General features: G+C 34.2%; 1 protein-coding gene across 1 annotated transcript in view; it reads right to left on the bottom strand.

Moving 5' to 3' along the window:
• The window catches only part of myo16 (myosin XVI), a 138,192-nt gene that overhangs the window by 80,974 nt on the left and 29,479 nt on the right, over window positions 1-27,739 (bottom strand). Inside the window, exons 5-16 of the mRNA XM_088914495.1 lie at window positions 24,961-25,085; window positions 24,561-24,686; window positions 20,127-20,202; window positions 17,648-17,798; window positions 16,957-17,107; window positions 14,758-14,868; window positions 10,700-10,765; window positions 5,710-5,837; window positions 4,340-4,445; window positions 2,860-2,977; window positions 1,656-1,803; window positions 339-450 (exon numbers count right to left, since the gene is read on the bottom strand). Of these exons, the coding sequence (XP_088770621.1) occupies window positions 339-450; window positions 1,656-1,803; window positions 2,860-2,977; window positions 4,340-4,445; window positions 5,710-5,837; window positions 10,700-10,765; window positions 14,758-14,868; window positions 16,957-17,107; window positions 17,648-17,798; window positions 20,127-20,202; window positions 24,561-24,686; window positions 24,961-25,085 (1,418 nt within the window). The remainder of the gene's footprint in view (window positions 1-338; window positions 451-1,655; window positions 1,804-2,859; window positions 2,978-4,339; window positions 4,446-5,709; window positions 5,838-10,699; window positions 10,766-14,757; window positions 14,869-16,956; window positions 17,108-17,647; window positions 17,799-20,126; window positions 20,203-24,560; window positions 24,687-24,960; window positions 25,086-27,739) is intronic.

The following is a 27,739-nucleotide window of genomic DNA, read 5'->3' on the forward strand; positions in this document are numbered from 1 at the left end:
AAAGACTTACAACTACCATTAGCATTTTCCCAGTCAATAAAAATGTAAAATATATTTTTTTGGAATCCATAAATACACCATTAAACTCATCCCATGTTTATGTACAGTATGAGCTTATTTTTTAGAAAATAAACCCTACAGTAAATTAAATGTTGTTGTTTTTTTCCCCGAACAGCTCATGTTTGGTTTTATAAAAGTGCTCCTGTGCTGGTTTTCTCCACAATAAACAGTAGCTTTACTATGATATGGATCTGTGGCAGCAAGTGAATGAGGACTTGTTTTCAAGGCAATAAAATACTGACGTAAAGTGCTGAGAACAGGCTGTTCAATGAACATACCAGGTTGTTGAAACCCAAGGCCCTGAGGGCTTGTTTTAGGGCAGCACATTTTTCTCTATTCTGCACGTTTGTTGTTGCCTCAGTGTCTTCTAGTACATTTTGGTTCAAGTACCTGTAACAAACAAAGAGGCAGTTAATTTAGTTTAATTGATCATGTTATGGGACATTTTTAGAACATTAGTAAACTTTTTTGGTGTAAAATGTCAGTGTCAAAAGTAGCTTTGAACTGAGATATTATTTAAGTGACATTTTACATTAGTGGTGGTACTGAAAAGGTTTCCTCACACATCTATCAAAAAAGAATGATAATATTTCCATTTAAGCTATTTAACCTGTTAAACGATATTTATTCTCTTGCCCAGACTACCTTAGAAAATATTTCAGAAAAATAATTATAACTGCTTTATGTTTAAATAACTTTTGCTGAAGACAGCCATTGTCAAAACTTTTTCTTTTAACTTGATTCATTTCACATTAAAAATGTTAAGTTCTCATCGCGGGGATCTTATGTTAAACCACCAGTGAGAGTTGTGTAGGGTGAAGGGTTGCTAAATATACAAGCAAAATGTGACTTATAAAAAGAGTATAAACCTTCCACATCAGTACATGGGAAATTTCAGCTAATAAACAGAAGTAAATACCATGCAAACATCTCTGGCAGACAAGTCAGGATAGTAGTGACAAAATTAGATTTATACAGACAATTATGGTCAGATGAAGGTCTGTAAACAGATAATATTGTTTCATTAAAATCTTCACATAAAAAAAGGCTATCTCAGAAAACATCATCCTAGCTTTAGTTCCTATTTCCAGAATGATCTGCAAAGCAGACAGCTACTAGTTATAAATTGTTTCCTTTCACTTTGCATATATGTGTCATATTGCACATTCGTGTCACATCAAGTACTGTACAAGTGTGTTTCCAAAACACTGAATTATAATCTCATCTTCAGCACCAAGAGGCAAATGTCTTCTTTTATAGCGCTCATCATCGACTAGGTCTCTGTTTTTTGTGGCTTCTTCTCCAGTCACCAAAGTTTCCTTTAAAGTCATAACTGATGCTTGCAAATTGTCTGCAGTTTTTAAGGTAAACTCTAATACAGTTATCACTAAAGTGAAAACAAGCGTCTTTGTTATATATACTGCTGGAACAAAACACATTGTTGTTTAATCGTTTCCTGATGATGCAAGTACTATTTATTTTGTAGAACAAAAAATTAACTTCTTGTTCAGAAAACCTTTCATTGTATTCTTTCTTATTTCTTTAACATTTATGTAGTGTCTGTGTAAACAATCATTAGAAGTTTCAAAGTGTACCTGTGGGACAGCAGATTGCTGAAATACGGGGCACTCTTCTCTTCAGGTGATAGTCCATCATTTATCAAATAAAATACATTGAAGTTTTGCTGCTGAGGTGGTTGGGAAACAATTCTTGACTTCTCCAAAACATATGTATAAACCTTGGCTATAATTAAAATAAGAAATAAAAAAAGGAGTAGACCTATCATGGAAACATGAGGCACAAAGTAGAAACTAGCACAAAGTAGAAACCCTAGATAGAAACATAATATTATCTCTTTAAATATAATTAACAATATCTTTTAAACATGTGGATCAAATAACATAAACCATTATTAATTAATTTACCCTCAGATATCTTACCAGCTTATTACTGCATACACAATATACTATAGCTTTGAAAGTTATAGAATATGTGGTGTGGATTTTTTTAAAAGAGCTTTATCTCCCTCTTGTGGTCAGTGTTCATATTGTATTTATTTTCTGAAGAATTTAATTCAAGAGCAAGCAATGAAAAAAAATGAACCATTAGACAAAGATTCATCCAAGCAACAAATAATTACCTCACTGAACAAGAAAAACTTTGTTAAAGATTTGCAGTTTGCAATGCTATTCTTTATGCATTGCTTATTTGAAATTATGTGAATTGCTTTATGTGAGTATAAAATGTACTTAATATTGTACATGTCTAATTTATTTTTTATTTACAGTGGTAGTTATTCCTTCATTTGTCTCTGAAATCATTTCTTAATTCTTAGTTTCTTGCTATGTACTTTGGCTAACTCTCTTCTTTGGCTTAAATGTCAATTTCCTACAGCAATCAATAGTGTTTTGAGGAGATGTTTCTTTAATACGGTCAGGCTGTATAGATCAAATAAATCAGCACTATATCATGTCTTTTTTTTACATTCTTCAAAAAAGTATTTTGAAACAAAGACATAGGTATACAGTATATGTCGCTGCTTTCCACATACTTTTTAAAAGACTCTCAGATACTTAATTTAAAGTAAACAAATGTTTACATTTTAAATACATTGGAATTAATATATTAAAAATATGAATAAAACTCTGATTAATATCAAAGTGTAAACCAGTAATATCAATTAACTGTCAACTGAAGACGTACTAAAAGAATAAGCAATAAGAAAATGTAACAGCTTTAATAGCATATTAACAAGATATGCTACATCCAAAAACTTAAAACAAATGTGGATAAGCTTACCACCAACTAAAGTTTTTTTCTTCTCACAGTACTGCAATGAAAGATACTTCATAAAACGACTTGAATTCTCATTAAGTTTTGTCTGAGCATGACCAAAGCTTTCAAGGATGCAGTTTACCTGGAATGACAAAAGAAAGAAGACTAGCATTGCATTTGAAAGCCCACAACGTAATAAATGTACACTTCCTCAGGGATCCTTAAATATATGACCTATGGTTCAAGAACTTTGTAAACATTTAACTTTAATGTTTTAAATATAGTGGAATTATGAATGAAGTTTCTAAGAGTTCTGCACTCTGTTATAGATAGATATACAGTATATCTATCTATATATCAGTATATAAAGATTATTTATAGTACAATGCTTATGACTTTTGACTTACATAACTGTGTACTCACTACCCCTGATTCTTTAATTATGCTGCATGATTTTGTTCAAGAAAAATGTAAGCTAAGCTGAAAATAAAGAAATAAAGTGTTTTTATTAGAATGTCATACATTTTTCTGTCCAAATGTTATGTCAGGTTAGAGGGACAGTAACCTTACTGTAGGGTTAAAGCTAGTTGTAGACCTAATAATAGATTAATTTATTATTTATAAAGTAATTATGGCTGTTAAAAGCAAGGAAATACAATCTAATGACACGCAAAAGGTTGGATATACCAGTAAATTGCAGTAACCTAAATCCAACACCAGGGAACATAAGTGTACAATTGAAGATCGGCAACACAACTGAGCAGCAGATCTGTATGTGAGTGGGTGGATGGGCGTTATGTGCCAGCTCATATAATAATGCATGTCTTTTCATTATTTCATTATTCTCATCATTGGGGTCTCACAACAATAGATAATCCCTTGGATTAGAAAAGTTATCCAAAGAAGTCACATTGAGGTCACAAACTGGAATAAATAAACAAAATTAAAATGTTTATACACTATAAATAATTACAAATAATATAAGGATTACAAATAATCCTAGTAGTGGTCAAATTCAATACATATTGTAGATTAAGTATTTATTAACTATTAATTATTGTTTATATTATTTATATTATTATTATTTAACTAAATTATTATTTTTCTAAGAATGATTTATCTCCTAAACTAATTCACCATTAGCTCCACAGATGTCAATGGAGTTGTGCAAGAACTTTGTATATACTGGAATTGTGTCATACTTTGTGTCTTGAATTATTGAGATGAATTGAAATCTAAGTAGAAACCGTACAGTAGCTTCTTTTTGCTTAGAGAAATCAATAACTGAATGGGTAAAGAACATTTATTATAGTTTATGTATTATGTATTGTTTGATAACAAGTAGGTTAATAATAATTTCTAAGTTACTGCAACTGTAATTGAAGTGTATAAAAATGCATGTTATAGGATTGTTGTATGTATTTTATATATATACAGTATCTGTCAGTTATGCTGAACTGCACATTGAGTAACAGTATAAGAGAAGATGCGGTTGTAGACTCACATGCTTTATCTTGGATCCCAGTGAGCAGAACTTAGTACTGTATCGTGAAACTAGATGTTTCACTAAGTGTTTACAAGCCTCACTCTTCCCAGAACCACTTTCTCCACTGTGGAAACAAGCAGATTTTGTTTTTAGGTTGCCTGAAGTGGTATACACAACACCCTACTATTGCAAGTAAAAACATCTTATAAAGTGCTACTGTAATTGTCTAGTTCCTAGGACAATTAAAGTGTTTGTCAAACTATCCAGTTAGACAACCAGTCTGTAGAACAACATCTTTTGCTCACTCTGCAATTTAGTTATCATGAATGAGCCAATTACAATATATAGCTGGTAGCCAAGTCTTGTATTGACTCCTGTCTTATATGCAAAGTCTAATTGACGTGGCCATTGATTAGCTCATCGTCATTAGCCAGGCTGTTGACAAACAAATGCACCATCCTGGTGTACAAAGTTTGTAATTTGTAGTTTTTGCTGACATTTACAATAACCTTCTTTCACAAATGAAAGTGTTCAGTTTGATTAATTAAAAATATTCACTTTAAACAGATGTGTTTTCCTAATTTGCAATTTGACAATATAGGACCTAATTGCAAGGGGCGACTTCATTTGTAAAGCACTGTAATTTAGTAAATGTAATACCAACGTGATTTACTGAATTCATGGCTGTGAGGAAAACTCTAGAATGTCTATCTTTCCCTTTAGTGACTATAGAAACATTATCTGTATGTGCTTTGGCAGGATAATGGAATCCATGCAAAACAGGATAAAAAAGGCCTTTTGGAATTTAACAGAGATGATAAAGAATGCTTTCTATGTTTTTGAAGGGGGTTATCAAGAAAACAATATTGCTTCTTGCAAAGGAAGTTCTTCTGCAAAGAAATTATTTATTATTATTATTATTGAATTTTTTAAAGACAGCGGGTATTTTTAGGTTTTACACATATTTCCACATTGTATTTGTTATCATTAAATACACATTTTATGTTTGCCATTGCTATGTTTAGTCCTTCTGGACATGCTCTTAAATATTTTAGATTAATTTCTCACGAATAAACTCTACAACACATATATAGATATTAACTGAATAAGGAAATACAGTAGCCCAGTCCCTGATTGTTTACCGTAATCCTTTAATTACTATATAAATTTAATGTTTGTAATTAAAACTCGAAGGCATAAAATCACCTTACTGCTGCCACTAGTGTCTGTCAAGAAGATGTAGTACAGCCCCTGTGGAGCAGACTGCTTGTGAAGACAGATGAGTAAATAAACTGAAATCAATTGAAAATTTGCCATTTAAAAGACCCTTAGGGGAAAAGGTGATTCTTTTGGCTATTAATCAAGTGGTAAGAAGGCTGGGATTGTACCTGAGGATAAAGCACTGAGGTCGTTGCTCTTGCAACATTGTGTGATATGCTCTTTCAGCTGAGGAAAAGATGTGAGGTGGGAGAGAGGAACACAATCTCCCATTGGAGCTCACATAAAGCTGGCTAACCTGCAACACAAAATTACCTTTAGTTGATTACAATGTGTAAAAAACTGCATATTATACCCATACTGAAAAAACAGCTCATTCTTTCAATTTCTACCCTTTTATGTTTATCAGGAACAAAGGATTAGGGTATTGAAACCATGAGTCAGTCTTTTCAGAAACAAGAAAGCAGTGCAAGCTGAATCATTAACATACAGGAAAACAAAATCAGCAGTGTACAATTATATGCTAGTATTTTACTGATATTTGTCCTATCACAGAAAGTGAAAACCCTTTTCCATTGTGTGTCATACCAGCACAGGCTTTACAGTATGTAATGTATAAATATACCCATTTATGTAGCTCAATCAATCTCTATTGAATACCTTTCTTAATGGTGAAGTAGCAATGTACCTAACTGGGATTTGAACCCAATAAAAACTATGATCAATAATCCATAATCCAGGTCACGTCTACACACTACCATCAAGCCGTGTGTGCTGTTTAAAACCAATACCAGCATGGAGTGGCTGTCCCTCCATGGTGGTACACAGTTGTCATTTATGATCATTGCATGTTTATGCTGTGTACGCAGCATTAATATGATTAATTAATAATTATTCCATCCATTTTCTAAACTGCTTCATCCTGTACAGGGTTGCTGGGGGACCTGGACTCAAGGCAAGATACTGTATACCCAGGACTCCAGCCCATCACAATGTCTGATACAGTATCTTTATTTCACCTTTGTTTTTTGTTGTCTGGTTTTGCCCATGAAGTTAGTATTAGACCTAACAATAGCCAGAATTCCAAATGGAGGTTACAGAAAGTTTCAAGCTAAAACCAACCAATATAACAAACACTTCTAATTAATCAATTTAAAACACAACCTAAAACATAAGCATAATTGACACCAAAAGTTTATGGTAGTTCTACTGCTAAACCATTAAGCTAAGAACATTATGAAAGTTATCAGTTTTGTTCTACAATAATTCAGATGTAACCCTTATGCTGCAACTACCTAGTTATTTTATGTAATCCACCACTAAATGTAATGTAAGTCAACACATCAATAATAATTCCTTTGTGTTTGCATAGCACTTAAAATCCCACAGTAGCCCAAACTTACTTTGCGTTAGTGATAAGTTGGGTGCTGCGTAGCAGTTATTTATGAACCTGAAGCACTGTTACACAGCAGATCATTTGTAGGAATGAGAAATTGTTTCAACAGCTGAATTAAGAGCAAATTTTAAGTAAACCAGATTGTGCAAGCCCATAGTAGAATTCAGCTAGGTCATTAAATTTAGCACTTTATTTTTTTCAGATTGTCCTTTAGGATTTTTAATGACCAAGTCATTTACAGAGTCTGGATCTCAGTATAATATCTCATTCTCAAGAAGGCATCTCCTCATATAGAACAGTATAGTCTATCAAAATAATAGGGAACTGATGTAGGAACTCTGGACAAGGAGGAAGGGCATCACCTACTGGTTCACCAACATCTTTTACAGTAGCAACCTGGTTTTTACTGGAGGTCTCCCATCCTAGTATTTACTAGGTGTAGGCTTGCTTCTGAGTTCAGACAAAATCTAAGTTATGTACTACATCTATTACAAGGTAATAATATTGCAGGAGAATTGGTCTTAAAATATATTATTTTTATGTGATAATTTTAGACTTCCTTGAGTTCCTCAGTCTTTGACATGTTGACATTCTTTTGCTTATGTTGGTGAGAGTGGTTGTATCTGTATAACGACAGGTAGAGCACAGTTTCCAAATTAAATAACAATCAAATATTATATTCCTGCTTTAGATAACCTACAACAAGCCTACTCTGGGCCCTAATGCCCTGGTGACTTAATGTTTAGCTATTCCTGTGAGCAACACTTCCTTTTAGTAAGTTCTGGCGTTATTGCGGTGTCATTACAATTGGCAAAGCTACATTGTGTGCTTTTTATACAAAGCTTTGCATGTGTTAAGTGACAAGTACACATTTCTGATCTTACACGTCCTATCTTATTTTCTTATTTTGTTGTGTTTCAAAAAGTAATGGAGAGTATGCTAAAGCATGCTCTTCCATAATTCCTCTCTTGTATTTGGAGGTCATTACTGTGCAACAATCTGGAAAACACAGAGAGGGAGACATGATCAGAATTTCTGCTTAGACACCTGTACTCTGTTCCACTTCAATACCTCAGGTGATGTCCCCATAGATTTTTTTTTGTCACCCACAGTTAGACAATGCAGTGAAGCAGAAGGTGGGAATAAATTTCTGCCTAATGACATATAATCCTGAAAGGCCACATGACAATTCTTGCTATCTTAACTGGCATGAACAACACAGCAGGTAGGTGCCATCTGAAGCAACCAGGTTTCACAGAGAAAGTATACAGTTGTGAATGCATGGTTCACACTTGACCGATAGCATAAGGTTACATCAACAGGCTTTGGGACTGAGATGGTCTGACAGCAGAAGAAAACCACAGATGATGTGACATATGTCTCCTGTGCTGTTTATCACTGTTCTCCTTTACAGACACAGTCAGATTACATTAAAATCAAATGATGCTTGAAATTCATGAGGTAGATGTTGAAAGAACAGGTCATTTCAGCTCTAATTCTGCTTTTTTGTGGCATTCATTTATTTTTGTACAGTATCATAATTAGAAAATAATAAAAAATACTATAACATGATGTATTATAATTTAAATATAAAGGGGTGACTCAAAATTAACAATTATTTATAATTTACAATTACAATGATTTACTATATTCACTATATTCAATATAATTAAATCATATGGTTGTATATGAAAAATTAAAAAAAGATCATAGTTACTTTTTTACATCTATCTTGCCACAAGATAGCTAACCAATTGTATGCACTTCAGTTTTACTGCATCTCCATCTATGTGTCAGTTATAGGAACATACGAAAGGCTGCAAAGGAAAGGTCCAGATTGGTCCATCTAGCAAATTTGATTGCATGTAGATAATTTATCTGAGGATTGAAGTCAGGGTATGTAATTCAACAACATTTTCTGGGCCACACGTTCAAGAACTCCACACCCCTCTGTGCCTTATCTTCTCAGTTTCAGATACTGAAGCAGAAACCTTCACAGTCATATCTGTTTAAGACTAAAAAGGACCAGTACTCTTAGACTGTCAGTACAGGACATTTCTTTAAACCCAGGAATGTATCTTGCTGCTCTTCACTGAACTCACTCCAGACCAGGAATGCATTTTTTTGTAATTAGGCGACCAAAGATGTACATAATATTCTAAATAAGGCCTTAGTGAATTGCACAATTTTAACATCATATTTGTTGATTTAAATTCTTAGCTATTAACTATATATTCTAACATTCTATTTGTATTTTTATTGCTTCCTCAAATTGCCTAGAAGATGTAAAAGATGTATCAACATTAACAGTATTTTGTTGCCCAGTATTGAATTCTACTGAATTATACCTTTTTTTAGTTTTCTTATGCAGTTCCAATAGTGTTTGCAAATGTTTCTGTTTTGGTATCATCTGCAAATGGAACTAGTTTACTAATTAAACCAATATGTACTGTAGATGGGTGATATAAATCAGAATTAGTTCCTAATACAGATTCCTGTGGTACTCCACTAATTACATCATCTACTTACAGTATCTATCAAGACACAAATATATTGGCAGTAAAATAACACAGATTTCATACATTTGTTTGTTCACTTCCTTTACAGCTATCGGCCTTTCTATATTGAAACCTATTTCTGGCATGTTTCCAGAGACATTTTTGTCTTAACCTTACCTTTTGGCATGAACATTAAATAAACAGCAGTCTTCATGTCATTTCGCAATCCAAAATTTAAAATAAGATTCGAGTCATGGGACCACCATGACTAACCTTTAACTTTAACCTTTGTTTTGTTTTCCAGAAAATCCCTTGGAATTCTCAGAATGTTTAGAGTTACTATTCGGCTGGTATACAGAAGGAAATAGCTACATCCATTAAGCCTTCTAGAACTGGGTAGCATGTACAGTAACAGTGCAAAGTTAATGATATTTCACAGCATTCATTGATGTAATATGAAAGTTACTGGTACCTGAAGAATAACCAAGAAATCCATTATACTGCATAATCCCTACTGAATTTAACACCTGGCATAAGGAATATTTTATAAATTATTTTCCTCTCTTTTTTTAAACATATTAATGTGCTCTTCTGGTAAAAAAAGGTCTGTTTATGGTTCAATTGGTCATAAAAGTTATCTCAAGAATTGAACAGAATACATATTTGGTAGAAAATATATCAACCATACTGTAAATACAGTATCTATCTTTTTCTTATAGTTTTACAAAGTTTGCATGTTGAATTTCATCAAGAAGTAGTAATTTTGTTAAGCCAATCTTATCTTGATTTGGGTGTCTCTCAGTATAGATTTCTCTCCGTGTTCCATGTTCTTTCAGTGGTTTCCATAGTTTTCTACCTCCTTCTAAAAACATTCTTGTTTGGTTTGGTGGTCTGTTTTCATTTGTTAATCTGTCTCTTTTTCTGTGACCCTATAATGGTCTTTCACCCTCCACTGGGGGCTGGGGGTTTTGCACTTGTGGTCTATCAGTTCCATCTTGTACTTTAAGCTTCTGAGATAATCAGTTTACTGATAATGGATTGATGTATGATATTATATACTGTATGTCTAAGCACTGAGGTAACGCACTGCCTTCACTATCAAAATCTAAATTAACTGTGCCTTATTCATATAGAAACAAGTGTTTTTTTGTGACATGTATTAATAAAATACATGTACTACTTATCACTTATGTGATATTGGATAACAACATGTGACTTAACAAGTACATCTTACAACTTCTGTTATAATAGGCAAAGGTCACTTACCATTGTTGAATAAATCGGAAGCTCCTTATTTGGGTTAACCAGTAAAAGAATATTTCCAATATATGTCTGAAAAGAAAAAAGGATGCAATGTAGATATGAAACAGACTAGTTATACAGCATCCTACAGTACGTACAGTATATTCTATTTTGGAATTAATAGAGACATGAACTGTTTACCTGAAAAACAAACACAAAATGGAAAAAGAATCATTACTCCTAACTTAAGTAACATAAAGTACATAGCACTGATCTTTACTAATCCTTTCATCAGTACACAAAAGGATAAAAAAAATAGATAATTGAATTCTTCATGATTTTGTGACAAAAAATTCAAGTGCTTGTGGCTTTTCATCACATTCTTACGTATCTAGCCTATGCCAATGTAAATAATGAATTACAAAATATTTAAATTAAGTATAAAGAAAAAATAGTTGCAATATTATGAAATATAATGTATCTTGAAATGTAAAGCTGAGCCTGAAAACAGTTCATAAAATTTTATATCAGTCATCATTTTTGTGACATTCTAAAGATTTCCTTAGTCCTGTGTTGCAAGCTTTGTTTTGGACTTTTTTAAACGCTAAACTGCTGAATTTTAGTAATTTTATATGAAGAACAAAGTTAATGCCTGATAATTAGATTTTCCTTTTTATCAGGATTAAACACAAACAGGCCCACTATATAAAAGAAGTCCATTTTTTCTCAGTCGCCATATGTGTACTCATTCTTGCTCAACAGGAATCTATGTACATTTTACTTTAAACACTAATTTGTGTGCACAATGACCCCCCTGAGAGCTATCCTGCCATTAGGTCTGTTGTATGGTTTCGGTACCCTCAATCTTTTAAAAGGTTAATTTCCTTCACAATAAATTAGGAGTCCCCAAGACTACTTGTCAAAAACCCCTTCTCATGTAATCTTCTTCTGGCAATCTGGGGTCCACTTTAATGATAAAGAAAGAATGGGAGGCTTTGGATGTATCCATTTCACTTCCTTCACAAGAAAGATCCTAAAGAAACATAAAGTAGCTTGCCATCTGCAATCCACGTTACATCTTCATGGTGGAACGAAGCAGCTATTACACCAGTCCAAAACACTACAACAGGACCACATGGGAACGCAAGGGACTGAGGGTGAGAGTACAAGAGTTTGTATACAGTATATACTGGGTTCTCTCTTTCGACCTCAGGTAATTTTAAAGCAAACAATGCTAGAGAAAATAAAATCCAAATAAAATTGTTTGGCATGCAATTTCAATGGGAAATCACACTAATCAGTTACTTTAAAAGCTATAAATGATGTTTGTAATGAGTCCACTTTATATTGTATGGACTTGTGGAAATCAAATCGAAAGGAAAATGATGTCATTATATTCATGAAGAATATGCACAGTGCAATCTCTTTTATCACAGCATTATGAATTAAGTGTTTGTCTATTATGTGTGTCAGCTGCTTAACTATAAGTTGTAATTCATTTTGATGAATTACTCTTCAAAAGTGCTGAAATGTGTTACACCATACAGTATACTGTATAATAATAAGTAATTCCAGCACTCAAACAATGGGACTCAGAAAAGATCTAAAATGCTAGAATGTTTGGAATAAATGCTAATCCAATGTTTGAAAATTGAAACGTGTGCTGTATTTATATATTTTGATTTTAATGCAATATAATATTTTATACAGTTTATATTTGTCACGAACCTGCGTTTCAAAACAGTGGTATGTGTTGTATAAAGTAATAAGAAGATAAAGCATACCATACTGTAGCTATAAAGCCTGATGTGTGGATTGCCATGGATGTACAGTAGTCATCCAAGCTGTATTAACAAATCCTGGCCATTGGAAGTGTATTTGCACAAATTCAACGCATCATCTTTAAATGTTTTGCCGTTTTGAGTGATTTTTAAAAAAAATTTCCATACAGAATTATCCAAGTTTTGAAGTTTTCGGATAGATTTACAAACACTACTTTTTCAATTCAATTTGTGTATCAGCCCTCAAGGCAACAACTGATCTGATGAGCTGAATGAAAACAGTCATGCATACTATTACATAAAATTCTTTAATGTATTATTTAGATACAGTAAATAACGTATTAACATATCTAACGAACAGAAAGCAATAGCAGGGCTGTTAGCATGTTAAAAAGAGTCAGATTAGTTAAATACAACAGCCAGCTGGGATAGAAAACTAGGAAGTCCTGGTGCAACAATCACATAAAGCTTCTAAAACTGTATGAAAACTCTATATTGACTTCTATATTGAAATACTTTCTCATTGGACAGGGTTTATGATTTACGTTATGGTACTGTAGCAAGTGGACAGAGAAGAAAGTAACATTTCTGCATAAATGTTTAATTTGAAAAATAAAGAGGTCTGTCATGAATAATGAAGTATGCTGGGGGAAAATGATGCCTGTCTTAGGTCCCTACATGTTTGTCCTTCACTTACTTCAAGCAATTACTTCATTGTACCCCTCTGCGCATGTTTCAGTGAGAGGCCAAACTATATTTAGTTTTCATACACAACGAGCTGGAACATTTCCTTTGGCTCCTTTTAAGTCTGTGCTACAGTCTTTTCTAAGTCACAAGCTTTAAGTGGGAAGTGGTGTGGAATTAATTTTTTAAGGCAGCACAGGCTGCACCACAAAATCAATTTTTCAGTTATTTTAAGAAACCAATTGTACTATTATTCTGCAAGCACCAGAATGCTGAATTGTCCTGCTAGTTATACACCGCTGTGTTCTACAAACTGGAACCTTCTGAAAAATGTAATAGAGGTCTATGCATTCTCACTGCAGACAATGTGAACAAAAGACTGAAAAAATAAAAATAAGTTGAAATTATTTTTTAAAGAGCTCCTGCAAAAATAGTGTAAGATTGGACCATATCTTCCTAAACAACTTTAATTCCCATTTTATAGAGTATTAAATAGCATAATTAAATAACAAGGCATAAAGTAAATAACATACAACTGTGCAGAAATACAGAACTAAGCAATATGCTGCACCTCAAAATGCTGATCAAAGTGATTAGGATGCTTCTTCCATTAGTTATACAGTACATCATACACAACAGGCTACATTATGTTTAGACCTACAAAGTTTATTACCTAGCATGCAAATTTAAAAAGTCTTCAAATAATCAAAATCTAAATTGGACTAATGTACATCATTCCTCATTAGTGAAACAAAATGTGTCAACCTGTGTCAGATGGGCAATAAGAAAACGTCATTTCAAAGCCCTGCCCCACTGGGCTGTGGGTGTTGTGCTCCACAGGGAAGGGAAATAGTCCAGAGCCAATTCACCACAATGTGCCTCATCCACATCCTAGTGAGGCTTCACAGGCAAGAGATTCTGCTGACCTGTGTGCTCCATTTCTCACTCACAAAGAAACTCACCAGATGAAAGGCAAAACTTAATTAAGGCAAAAATAATTGCTTACACTTATATAGCTTTTCTGGACACTCCACTCAAAGCACTTTACAGGTAATGGGGACTCCCCTCCACCTGGATGATGCGACGGCAGCCATAGTGCGCCAGTACTCTCACCACACACCAGCTCTCAGTGGGGAGGAGAACAGAGTGATAAAGTTTGATCATAGATGGGGATTATTAGGAAGCCATGATTTGTAAGGGCCAATGGGAAATTTGACCAGGATGCCGGGGTTACACCCTTACTCTTTTTCAGAAACGCCCTGGGATTTTTAATGACCACAGAGAGTCAGGACCTCAGTTTTACGTCTCAGTCGAAGGACGGCGCCTTTTTACAGTATAGTGTAATACTGGGTCATTAAGACCCACATAGACCGAAGGGTGAGCACCTCCTGCTGGACCCACTAACACCTCTTCCAGCAGCAATCTCAGTTTTTCCCAGGAGGTCTCCTATCCAGGTACTGACCAGGCTCACACCTGCTTAGCTTCAGTGGGCTGCCAGTGGTGAGTTGGTGAGTGGTGATATAGAAGTATATCTCCTCAGCAATATCTCATTTTCATAGCCAGGTTTCATATTGTGTGAAAAATAAATTTAAGGGGAGGAAAATCTCTAGTACTTACATAGATCTGATCATTTCCAAAACGCTTATGGATTTCGTACAGTAGACTACTGTCAGTTAATTCATTCAAGGAAGCCAGATCATCATTAGGTGCTGGTGGCATTAACTTTACCTGAAACATAAAACATTTTATATTTATTTTAGAAAACACAAATATTCAAACCATTTATTTTTGATGTCTTCATATCAGAGAATCCATGAAAAACAGCTGTATCTTTGTCAGCAGCTTGGTGTGGTGTGCCCCCTGATGCAGAATTCTGGATATCTCCCCCATTTTGTGGATACTGCCTGGTTTATCTAAGAGTTACATCTAAGCTTTTACTGGAGAATGCAAAATGAGAACAGGAATAACAGTTTATTCTATTTTGTGATCCTTCACATGACCCATTACATGAACAAGCAGCAGGGGCAGTGAAAGAATTCTCAGAAAAAATTGAAATTCTGTAGATCAGATCAGCTTTGTCCTTCTCTTTTCATGAAATATAGGCCAGTGTCAGTATCTTCTGATCCTCACACTTATTAATATATATACTTCTGAGCACTGCTCTGAGGTTTCTATCACATGTCCCCTAAGACGACTTCTGAGAACTTGGTGACAACTGAGCATTTAAAATATTTCAGGCAGGAAAATGGAGCTTCTATTAAGCATTAATTGGAGATGCCTAAAGCTAACTAAATCCCTCATCTTCTTTCTAAACTAAATTCAGCATTTGTCTCATATTAAATATATCTTTTATCTGATTGACAGAATATCTGTGGTCCTTAAGCTCTTCGCCAGCAAACACTGTGATAATTACACTTCCTCAGTCACTTTCCTTAATTCAACATCAAGCACTTCATTAACCTGAAACTTCCTCCCACAAAGGCATTCTGTTTGAAGAATATCACTACTTCTGAAGCTGATTTTCCCTTGCCTGTCATTTGCTGTAATGGGACAGACGAAATGTCTTGTCTTACAAAATGTAAATATCATTTTCATTTTGATCATTTTCAGTATAAGGAAAAGAAACAATCTCTCACACAGCATTTTAAATGAATTACTGTAACTGTTTCATCAATTTCCCTACGGGATTAATAAAGTATTATCTATCTAACCGTTTGTCAGTGACAGATATAGCATAACATGGACAATCTAGAATGTCTACAGGGCAAAGTGCCTAACAAAACTTTAAAGTGATCCTTTCTGCAGACAGACCAGGAATCCAATTTTGATCCATACAATTAGTTTTTCCAAACAATCCAAACGAAGGACTGATATTTTTGTAGATTTCCTTTTCATTTTTTCTCTCCAGATAATGACCATATACATATATTGCAACGTTAATGCTTAATTTTGAGATGAAAATACAAAAAAAAAATGCATGACTAACAATTGTTTTGAATTTTTTCAAATTAATTTAATTTGGATTTTAATATTTGTTTAAAAAAGGTATTCCTTAACACTAACACAACAAAGCATATGGAGTACAAGGAAGTTCCTTAGTGTCCCCGCTGAAAGATGAATTGTGGGATCTGATGTGATGCACTCCCTTCTGTAACGTTACTTCTGACTTTAACGTTAGTGTGGTTAAAATTTGGGAGCACACAGTAAAAGCAAGACCTTGAAAGTCTCCCCAGAAGGCATCTATTAAACATTATTTTTAAGCATTTTTATTGCTAATCACCAAAGCAACATCAGTGCAAGGCCTAATACCTAAAAGAAACTAAACGAAAGAGGAGTACACTAATGTATTGTACTGTAAATCAGACACTCCTTCATTTTAGCTGTCCAGCTATATGAACACTGTTTTCATAACTGTAAGGTATTAAGTTTGAATTCAAACTTAGTGAGCTAATATTTGTAACATAATAAAATGTGTGCGGTGTTCCACAAAAGTCTACTCATTCCAAAGACGGATTATTCATATACTGAAAATGTATGCAGAGCTACTGTAAGTGTCAAGACTAAGATATATATACTCTATAGTTTGCATGGACAGTGCCTTACCCTTTTCAAATTGATTTTAAGTAAGCCATTGAATTTGAGAGAATATTTGGGGGGTTTTAAGATACTTAGCAAAATTCACCTAATTCAAAATAATGACAGAAATATAATCATGTAAAGAAGGAAATGCCCTTCAAACAGCTAATAAAATATAAAGAATAAAGTATTTTTCTCTTTAAATGGACGTCATCTGTCCTATGGATATTTTTACCGTACCTGTTCAGGCTTGCTAGTGCTGCTCATGAAAGTGCTGTCACATCCATTGTCTTGAGAAGGTTGCCTTGATGAAGCACCAGCTACGTCTCTAAACATGGCGTCTTTCTCAAGCAAGCTGTCCTGCTTGGCGATGGGTACAGTAAGGGGTATCCTGGAGGATGACAAGAAAGTAACATCAGTGCAAGGCCTAATGCCTAAAAGGAACTAAATGAAAGAAGAGTCCACTAATCTATTGTACTGTATATCAGACACTCCTTCATTTTAGCTGTCCAGCTACAGTATAAGAACAAAATAATGAAATAATTAAAAAAATAATGAAGTCTTCTCGTGAGTGAAAATGAGAAAGAAGATTATTTTTCAACCCAAAATATTATTAAAAGTAATTCATAATAATTATTAAATATTAATGAAGTGCAGAGCATTTAGAAGTGAGGGTGCCTTCTGAAACTGGCATGATTACAAGAAAATAACTAAGAGCAGTTTCTGAGGAAAACTTTTTATTAATGTGAAGACTTTTTGAAGTTCCAGTATTTTGCATTTTAAGTGGCATCTTTAATTAATTATTGTGAAGTACTGTATTAATATATGCATTCTTTTAAAAAATATTTTCAAATGAACCCATCTTATTATACATTGAAAGAGACTGTTACTATATGAACATATCAACACGAAGATGAAGATGTAAACCTACAGTTTCCTCACTGGCACTGATACATCATGGATGATTTCCTCATACGGTTCCTCTGATGCCAAAGACACGGATGATGGATCCTGAAGCCTTTCTTCCCAGGTTGTCTCTGCTTTTAAAAGTATGTCTGCTATAAATCCAGAGGCGGCAATGTCTATAAAGCAAGGCAAAATACATTATTCAGAAACATAAAACCACAGACAAGGGAGGTATACCACTTCGTTCAGCATTTTTGTCTGACTAACATCAAACGCTGTGCCTGCAGGGCTTATAACAGTTCCCTTAATTGTCTCAGCAAGAAAATCTAAATCTAGAGTGAATACCAGCAGCCGTGAACAGATGGACAAGAGAAGCAATCAGACACTGTGAAATTATACCAAACTGTGTTGATTTTAGCATTTTACTGATTCATAAATCATAAATTAATTTCCCTTATGAGCAGAGCCAAACTGAAACTGGGCCAAGGTGGGGAAGAGAACAGGAAATTACACAATTTTTTTTGTATAACATGGCCTCATTCACCACAATACTCTTGAAAGATGGTGTAGGAGTGTACTGCATCAGTTGCTACACATGCACCTGTCCTCACAAAAGGGTTTAGGCACAACTATTACACATTTAAGAGATGTTCTTATTTTAAATAAACACAAACAATTGCTAATCTGTAACAAAAGCAAAGAGAATTGCAGTATAGTTATATTATGATTAGCAATTTTAGATTTAAGGCACTGTTACACTTTGACCCCTAAGCATTCTATACCATTTACATTTCTTAATAAAAGAAAAAAAGTCAAGAATAGACATTAATGATGGCTTAATAGAGTTGTTTAAAAAACAATATACACTATTAATAAGACTGGTAAAATAATGTTGCATTAACCAGAGTGACGGTATTAGGAATTCACTATAAAAATATAAAACACTTTTGATGCTTGATGTTTGATACTTGTTTGATTTCTGGGTCCTAACCCTTTCATAAAAATTGCATCCAGGTGTCTTCACAGTGTTAGAAGAAAAAATGAACTTCACATTTACTTGAAGTTACTTTTTCAGTCCCAGCAACTCGGTAATGCTGGTCTTGTATTATGGTTGCTTTGGATAGTGCCTGTTGGCTTTTATTGTTTTTGAGTGATGTTGGTTTTATTATTAGTTAGTATTTTTATTTCATTGTGAAGGTATTGAATGTGAAATACCAATACTCCTATAAAGTTTCTTTTTATTTAGTCAAAGTAAAAAAAATCTAGTTAGCAGATTTTAAAGTATAGGACATGATTTTAAATTCTGTAGATATTACAATTATCATTGTAATAAAGAAGTTAATGTCATTATACATAATTCGAATCAACATAACTTAAGCTTTTTGCACAATACCGTATATAAGACCTTAGTTTATTATTCTCAAAAGTTTTCTCTTACCTTACCTACCAATTTATAGTAAGAATAAGAATGGCTTTAAAAAGTGTAACAGCCTGACCTTATTGATTCTTTCTTGTTTAAAAAGGGTCATGGTTATAAAACACTTTCTGTAATTAAATCTTGGAGTAGAAAAAAAAAACATAGGCTTTTCTAAAATCCAAAGAAAATGAAATAATGAACAAGAAATATTTATGTGGTTGAACCTCCTGTATGAGAAAAAAAGCAAAAATACATTACATGAGAGTTACACTTTTTGTTGTTCCAGACATTTGTTGAGCTAATCCTGTATTTAAAATGAGTTATTGATTGAGTGAGAGTTGCACTGCAGAAGGTGATTGTATCTAGGGTGAATTCCATTATCACAGTGATCTAGATAAAGAAGGAGACTGGAATGTCAACACATTGACAATGCTCTCAGAGGCTTCTTGTTCTCCCTGCTAACACAACTGTGACTCAGGAGGAGAAAGAGAACAGATACTGCTGTGAAATGTTTTGTATTTCCAACATTTCTGTTACAGTCCTCGTTTGACTTAGACTAGATAGGGGTCACTGGACACAAAGATAACACTATTTAAGAAGTTATAGATAAATATAAGGATTGAGTATTTCTTATTTTTACTGCATGAATGCGGCCAGTTCTATTGCTTCTTTTTTGCCCAATTATGCAATTTACAGTGTATGTATACAGTATAAACTCTGATATATTTAATATTTATCTACAATTGTGTTTTATGTAATGGGTCAAATATTCAGAAAGAATCCAGGGTTAGCTAACAATTTAATTAAAATGACAAAATTCACATAAAGGTGACAGAAAAATATTCCTGATAAAGGTGCCTACATCATTTTTAAATTCACAAAAACAATCAAGTGTTTTTCCATGTATTATTTTGATATTATGATATTTTAATCACTTATATCGTTCTTTCAGATTTATAAGAATCACAAATTGCAACTTACAGGTATAATTTCTTGACTCCGTTTCTTTTTTATTTGAGTACAAAAGAAAAACAAATAGAATCATGTTTTGGTGTTTGTTAACACTTTAGAATAAAAAGATTCTTACCTGAAGGCTTCTCTTCATTGCAATTGAGAGCATTTGGGTCTGCAAAATGTTTGAGAAGTTGGTTCACAATACCAGTCTGTGAAAAAATGTGCAAAATGTAACAACTTTTTAATTCTTTTAAAAAAAAGTACAAAATATAATACTCACGGGAACTTTGTGAAGTGAGAAGTTACTGTTGGAATTCGAAGTTATTTTTGTTGGGGATACCACCACAAGTAGATAAAAGATTCTTCAGTTTTTGCCTAACTGCTATTTTCTTTTTCTACTCATTGTCCTTTATTTGGCATAATTACTGAAGTACAGTACTGCCTCAACATCTATGATTTTAACAATTACAAATGTTCTCCTTAGCAATTCAGTCACAACAATAGGATCTTGGATGAAAAAAGAACAGAGTGGGATGAAACCAAGTCAACTTTCAAATTAGTTGTTCAACAGACTAGGATCGTGAGGCCAATCCAATTTGTGAGTAAGCCTCTCCCTGTCATTTGCACAATTACCCACTACCTAGCATCAGCATATCAATGTGGTCTTGTTTTGGTCAGTACCTGGATGGAAGACCTCCTGGGAAAAAAAACTAAGGTTGCTGCTGGAAGAGGTGTTAGTTGGGCCAGGAGGGGGCACTCACCCTGTGCTCCATGTGGCTCCTAATGCCCCAGTATAGTGACAGGGACACTATACTGTAAACAGGCACCGTTCTTCGGATGAGATGTAAAACCGAGGTCCTGACTCTCTGTGGTCATTAAAAATCCCAGGGTGTTTCTTAAAAAGAGTAGGGGTGTAACCCTGGTGTCCTGGCCAAATTTCCCATTGGCCCTTACCAATCATGGCCTCCTAATAATCCCCGTGTATGAATTGGCTTCATTACTCTGCTCTTCTCCCCACTGAGAGCTGACGTGTGGTGAGCGTTCTGGCTGCCGTCCAGGTGGGGCTGCACATTGGTGGTGGTGGAGGGGAGTCCCCATTACCTGTAAAACGCTTTGAGTGGAGTGTCCAGAAAAGCGCTATATAAGTGTAAGCAATTATTATTATTATTATTATTTTGTTGTTCATTTCATTACACTGGAGCCTGATAGTCACAACAGCAAAGAGAGAATGTGTACAGGAATCCAAAGGAGAGATTCATGTTACTGTATGAATTTTAACTGATTACTGTAAGTTTGTGATTACTGTTGTTTTTTTTTTAGTTGATCAATGTTATTAAAAGTAATTTAAAGCCAATGCATTGGTGCTTTAATTACCATATAAGGGAGTATTATTTTATTTAAATCTTTTAACCATACATACTATATACTGTAGTGCATTACGTGACGATATAGAAATTGACTTGGTTATACTGTATGTGAATTTGGCAATTTGCGACGGTTCTCTACACTAAACCCTACAGTATTGATAAAACATTTTAACTTTGCAAATCAACATACATTGGGGTCAGCTGGGAAATATCTGTTTACTTTACTAAAAACATTGCTGCAAACAGAAATATGCTGCACTCACTCCAATATAATATTTGTAAATGTGTAATGTGTAGTTATTCATACATCAAATATACAATGATCTTTTTCATAAAATAATATATTGACATCCCCTTTTCCAAGTCTAGTGGTGGGACTTGTACAAACTTTTAAAATGCTATTTCTGTGTATAATTAATGATACATGCTTCTGGCAAATTACCAAAATGGGGACCTCATCAACCCCCAAACGTGCAGCATATATCAAGAACAGGTTTGAGTGCATCTCTTCCTGCCTTTGCCAGGATTCTATTACAGTTTCTCACAGGCCAAAAGACATGGTCCTCTGGTGCTGCAGAGTATTAAACTGTTTAGATTTCAGAGAGGATTCTTCTGCCACTCTTTCTGTCCACTGAGTGTTGTTAGACTCTCCCATTCAAAATTCCTCCTCCTTCTCCAAGTACTACCTGGGCACTAGCATTGTCTAGATCCATACTGCAGAACTCTCTAGGCAGTGGCAAAAAAAAAATACCCAAGGATGATTTTGTAATGTTTTGGGTTTCATTTCCTATAGATGTGAGCTTTTCAGAAGTTAGGAGAGAATTTCTTGTTTTTAGCCTGCTAATATCACTAACCTGCTTAATCCCTCTATGATTTTGGAGAGCATTGTTTGACGGAGAGGAGAGTTTTACGTATAGTGGGATAGGCACAGCAGGTTTCAGAGAAGATGGCAGCTTTGCCTGGACTACATCCCCCGGAAAGCTGTGGGGAATAAGCTGCAGCCCTCAGTCAAATGACAAGTTCCCTGAAAGACTATTGTTTGGGTGACAGTTTAAAAAAGCAGGAAGCAGAGGTTTCCAAAATCAGTCTGACCATTAGACAAATCCATAAGCCAGCTGAGTGGCTGTGAGACATTTTTGCGTTACTGGAAATAAGAAACAAACATAGTTTGGAAAGAGTTTTATTTTTTGAGGAGTCTTGAGGAGGCTGTTTTGGAAACTGGTATGAAGCTTAGCTGCCCAGTGTAGACAGGGACTAAAGAAAGTCAGCTTTTGTTTTGGTTTTTGGTCTGATTAGTTTACCCTTGCACTATGAATAAACTGTATTGGTTCGTACCTCACAGCTGTGTTTCTGTGTCTGCTTTCCCTGATTTGTTCCTATTTTAAACATCCCCTTTATAGCACACCGACCAGAAGGTTTTCACAGTAGTTACACCTGTAGTTATATTAACACCCTACATTTATAATCATGGATTTTATACAACAGAAAAATATGTTTGGGGATGTACCATAGTTGTTTCGGTCCATATCTCTGAGACCAGCAACCATATTGGTACGGAAACTAGCACTGATATAATTTGCATTTAAAGTATGTTTCAGTTACTAAATAGACCACTAACGGGAATCTCATATAACATTGTTGTCCTCAGTCTCTTAGCTGCAGAAATACTTTATATGAGTGGCTTGGCATTTTGCCATGCTAAAAGTTATTCTGAGTTGCAGTGATAACTCTCCCATTGAATGGCATTTGTCTGAGAGGATTACAAGCTGTGCCAGACAGCATCCTATTTTAAATACAAATACACAGAAGCATGCAGTTCAACTGAAAATCCAAGGCATCATGTCGCACACCAAAGATGGTCTATGTTTCTTAGCAATATTTTGCTTGTTGGCTTAAAACGGAGTCTATATTGTATTGCATTTATTGTCTCAATGTGAACTAGAGCAGTTATAATGGTTTTTGATGCAAACATAAAATGATACTGTGTGCTGGTAATACATATTTGACCATGAATTATTTCTGCTTTCTTCAGTAGCAGGCATATTTATAGTGATGACCTTTATAGTTGAGGAGGCCCCAAACAATTACTTCAAAAACAAAATCTTTATATTTCTATACTACTACTATTATTTTTTACTGTTACATTTTACTGTTTTATTTGGAACACTTTCCATCACATGAACTAGGCATTACGTATTAAAGATATATGGCACAAGATGTGATCACTTCATTAACATGTACAATGTTTAGATTTAAAAATCTATTTTTCACCAAAACATGAAGACAGATATAAGTTGATTTTACATTTATATTTTTGGAATAAAACAATAACCAACAGACAACTGGTTTGTAGACTTTCCTTTTAAAAGGCGGGGGGGGGGAAATCAATTCTCACCTACTTCATAGCTATCTATGAAATCATATATGATTATGAAAAAAACATTATTTAATCCTTTTACTTAAGATTCAGGATTTACTTCTCTGCCCCCATCTTGTAAATTGAATGTCACCTCAAACTGGTCTTTCTTGCACATTATTTACAACTTAACAAAGCATGTCCCTCAGTACAATAGTTTTAAAACCAATAAAATATCATCACAGCTTTTGGATCCATTTATCTGTATTTTATCCTTAAAATAATTAAATAGAGAGTATTTTCATTTTTACAAAATACTGCTTATGGATCTTAGCTTCTTCATTTAAAATTACAATGTCTAATATTTCAAGCACAGTGTAATAGAATTAATGGCAGTTTTTTCCAAGTAACTGAAAATAGTGAATCTATTTTGTATTAACTGTAAAAGTACTTTTAGCTGACTTCTCATATCTTTACCTAGTGTTGCTTGGCCAATAGTAGCAATGCACAGAACCTTACAAAAAATGGTAAAACCATAATTTTGAGTATTAAAAATAACTTTATCATTATTACTACAGAAACATTTAACTAAGAAAAACTGTAAGAAAATAATTCTTTTTTCTTTAACATACCTCACTGCAAATGCACCCGGGTATAAAACACAGAGAGAAAACACTTAATTATTGTATTTACTCATGGTAGTTTATCATGAACATAGCTTACAAAATGGGTGTCTTTACACAAGAAAAATGTGTTGTGTTTTATACAATTTCTATTCAATTGTATACAATTTCTATTGCATATACTATATAGTCATGGGAATGGAATATAAAACAAAATCTACCTGTCCATATTTTGCTGCAAGATGCAAAGGTGTCCAGTAGTTATTATCAGCCACCTGAGGGTCAGCCCCATTCTCTAGCATTAGGGAAACCACATCCTTGTAGCCACTAGCACAGGCCATGTGCAACTGTAATTTAAAAAGTGGAAGAATAATAATCATAACACTACTTAAAACACCAGTTCCCCTCACCAGACAGCATAAGCATTCTGATCATACGAAAGGCAAAAAAAATGCAGCTGTTTTACAGAAATATCGTCAAATATTTTATCACAGTTTGAATTCTGGGGAAGAAACATTGCTGCAGGAGGTTTCATGGGGCAGTCTTAACCACTAGTGAAACATCTTTGACATTGCAAACAATTATCGCCAATCTAGAAAGATTATTAAGGTCTTCTCTTACCAGTGTGACACCTTCATCATTCCTCTGATTCACACTTCCCCCAGATGCTATTAGATGCTTGACATCTGACAGCATATCCAAAGGGCGCTGTGCCTTCATTTGCTGCATGGAGCTGACATCCACACCTGCAACCAAGATCATTCTGTCAATCCAGGCTGTCTGAGCCGCAGATACCCACAGCCCTGACAAGAGTCGTTCAGATTTTGCAAACAAAGCTCTTCCTTTCATAAATCTCCCAGAAAGAATGCTCTCTTCAATGTAAATTTAATCAGTGAGTCATTTTGTACACCAAATCATGCCCAGGGAAACTACTGAACATGGATTCAGACTTTGAAAACGAAGCAGGTAGATTTTTTCATAACAAGACAATCTGGAATACATAGTAAAATATATTTTACTACAGAGATGCAAATGATGTCTAAAACCCTGAGGAGAGAGTCTGGAGAATGCTTCTATATTGAGTACAGTATACTGTATGACCCAATCATGCTTACTACTGTATTTGTCTGTTTACAAGTCAAACATTGTCGGGTTTTACAGCTACCAAATCTCTCAATTGAAGGGAATAACAATTCAGTAAATTCAATAAGATTAACACTTCTCAAGTTTCTTGGAGATTGCTTATGGGCAGCAGTTTTCAAGTCTTTCTACAAAGTCTTAATAGCATTTATGTCATAACTTTGAGTGGGCCACTCAAGCACATTTACTTATTCCTTTAGCTTTGGGGTTGTACTTCAGCTTATTGTCCTGTTAAATGATATTTTTTCTCCCAGTTTTAAGACATGAGCAAACTGAAACAGGTTTTCTCTTGTATTTGCTTGTTCTTTGCTCCATCAATTTACGCTTCAAACAGGAGCTGCCTCCTTGATGCTTGACTGTAATGATGGTGTCAGCTGAGAAATCTGCTCTATTTTGTCAAATATATTGTATAGCATTTGGACCCACACATTCATTTTCTTTCCTTGTCTGACCACACAACCTTTTGCCAAATGTTTTCAGTATCACTTACAGTTAATGTTTTATTGTTGTTTTTGTCAGTAATGTCTTCTTTCTTGCCAGTCTTCCATACTGGCCAGCTTTGTGGAATGACTGGGATATTGTGGGACATATTCACCCACTGCCACTGAACTCTAGCTCTTTCAAAGTTGATGTTAGCCTCAAAAGGAAGTACAGAGAATTCAATATTTTTGTATCCTACTCCTGATCTGTGCTTTACAATGGCTTTATCATTGACTGGCTTTGAAAGCTCTTTACCTCTTCAGCATTGAGAGGTAGGTTGCTATACACTATTTGATCAAGGAACCTCATGTTAACAGATTTTTGTTTTATTCTTCAATCACGAGAACCACTACTTTTACAAAGACAAAGGCCACTCAACTAATTGTGTGGCTTGTTAAGGTACTTTTGTGCATGTAAATGAACTTAGCCACAGAAAAAAGTCTGAATAATTATGCGATCAAGGCTTGTACATTTTGTATTCCATATTATTTATCTTTTTACTTATTTTTTTACTTTTCCTTTTTACTGGACTTGGTTGTTTATATAAGAAACAACCTTGACAAATTGTCATGGCTACAAGCTTTGAAGCAACAAAATGTGAAGACAATTTGCCCTGTCCATTGGGATAGTACATTATGAGCTCACAAGTCTTTCAAGCATATCTGGATGACAAAGGTTCAGGTCCATCCTAGCAAAACACAAAAATGGTTGTCCAAACATATCCTTATGGTCATCCACATTAACAAAATTTCCACATTCATTTTGATATCCAATGGAACTGTTCATAGCCTGACCCATATCCCTAACCATAACCATATTATTGAAAAAAAGTTAGACTGCTACATCTTTAATAATTATAAATGTATAACTGTCAAGTTTTTTAAAAGCCATACACTTTCGTAGAAACTGAACATTTTTTTCTCTTTAAAAAATATTGCACTCAGTGCAAGAATTATTATTAGTAAATTGGTAAATTAGTACGTTAATTAATTGAAAAAAGCAAGCAAATGAACAAATAAATACAACTAGAAAACTGCAACCAGTTTAAGAAGTTTTGAAGGCTCACAGGCAACTCCTAGAGTCACAGGATACAAAACAAACAATGTGCCAGTTACAAGTTTTACACAGGTTTTGTTTGCAGTATAGCCCATAACAGAACAGGAGAGCAGTCAGATGGCCATACTGATTTGCACAGAAACCCTGTTTCATCAGACTGCAATTGTATTGCCAATGGATAGATACCTACAGTACTATGTTTGGACTTTACCAGCGGTTATAGAATCAAATAAATGAAATAATTGTAAGAGATAATTTGATAAATGATTTTAGGTAGGATGATCATTTTAATGGTTGATATTCTGTCAGTTATGAAAATAGGTAGTTCACCTGACAGAGTAAGTCATTTAAAAGAACTTAACAAGCAAGCCCTAACATTCATATTGACTATTATTTACAATTCTATTGCCAAATAGATGGTTCTTTAGTTTTGTTCTATTTATTGTTTGTTTTTGTGACTTTGAATGTAATAGCAGTAAGACATATTTGTCTATAATGACTTTATTCCATTTTGTTACCTTTTTTTATGTTTATAGGCTCTATTTTAGCAATTTTCCAGCCAGTGGGCGTTTTCCCTGTCTTGAGAGACTAGAGTCAAAGAGCTTTGTTAATGGCCAATGAATAACATCTCAAGTTTCTTGGTTTCTAAAGGTTTATCTGTCCCAGTACACTTGCCTAGTATGTTTTATCAGTTGTCTTGCCTTTGAACATGAGCTGTTCCAAA

The sequence above is a fragment of the Atractosteus spatula genome, chromosome 4 (assembly GCF_055471065.1).
Source record: "Atractosteus spatula isolate fAtrSpa1 chromosome 4, fAtrSpa1.hap1, whole genome shotgun sequence".
In the NCBI taxonomy this organism is placed as follows: Eukaryota; Metazoa; Chordata; class Actinopteri; order Semionotiformes; family Lepisosteidae; genus Atractosteus; species Atractosteus spatula.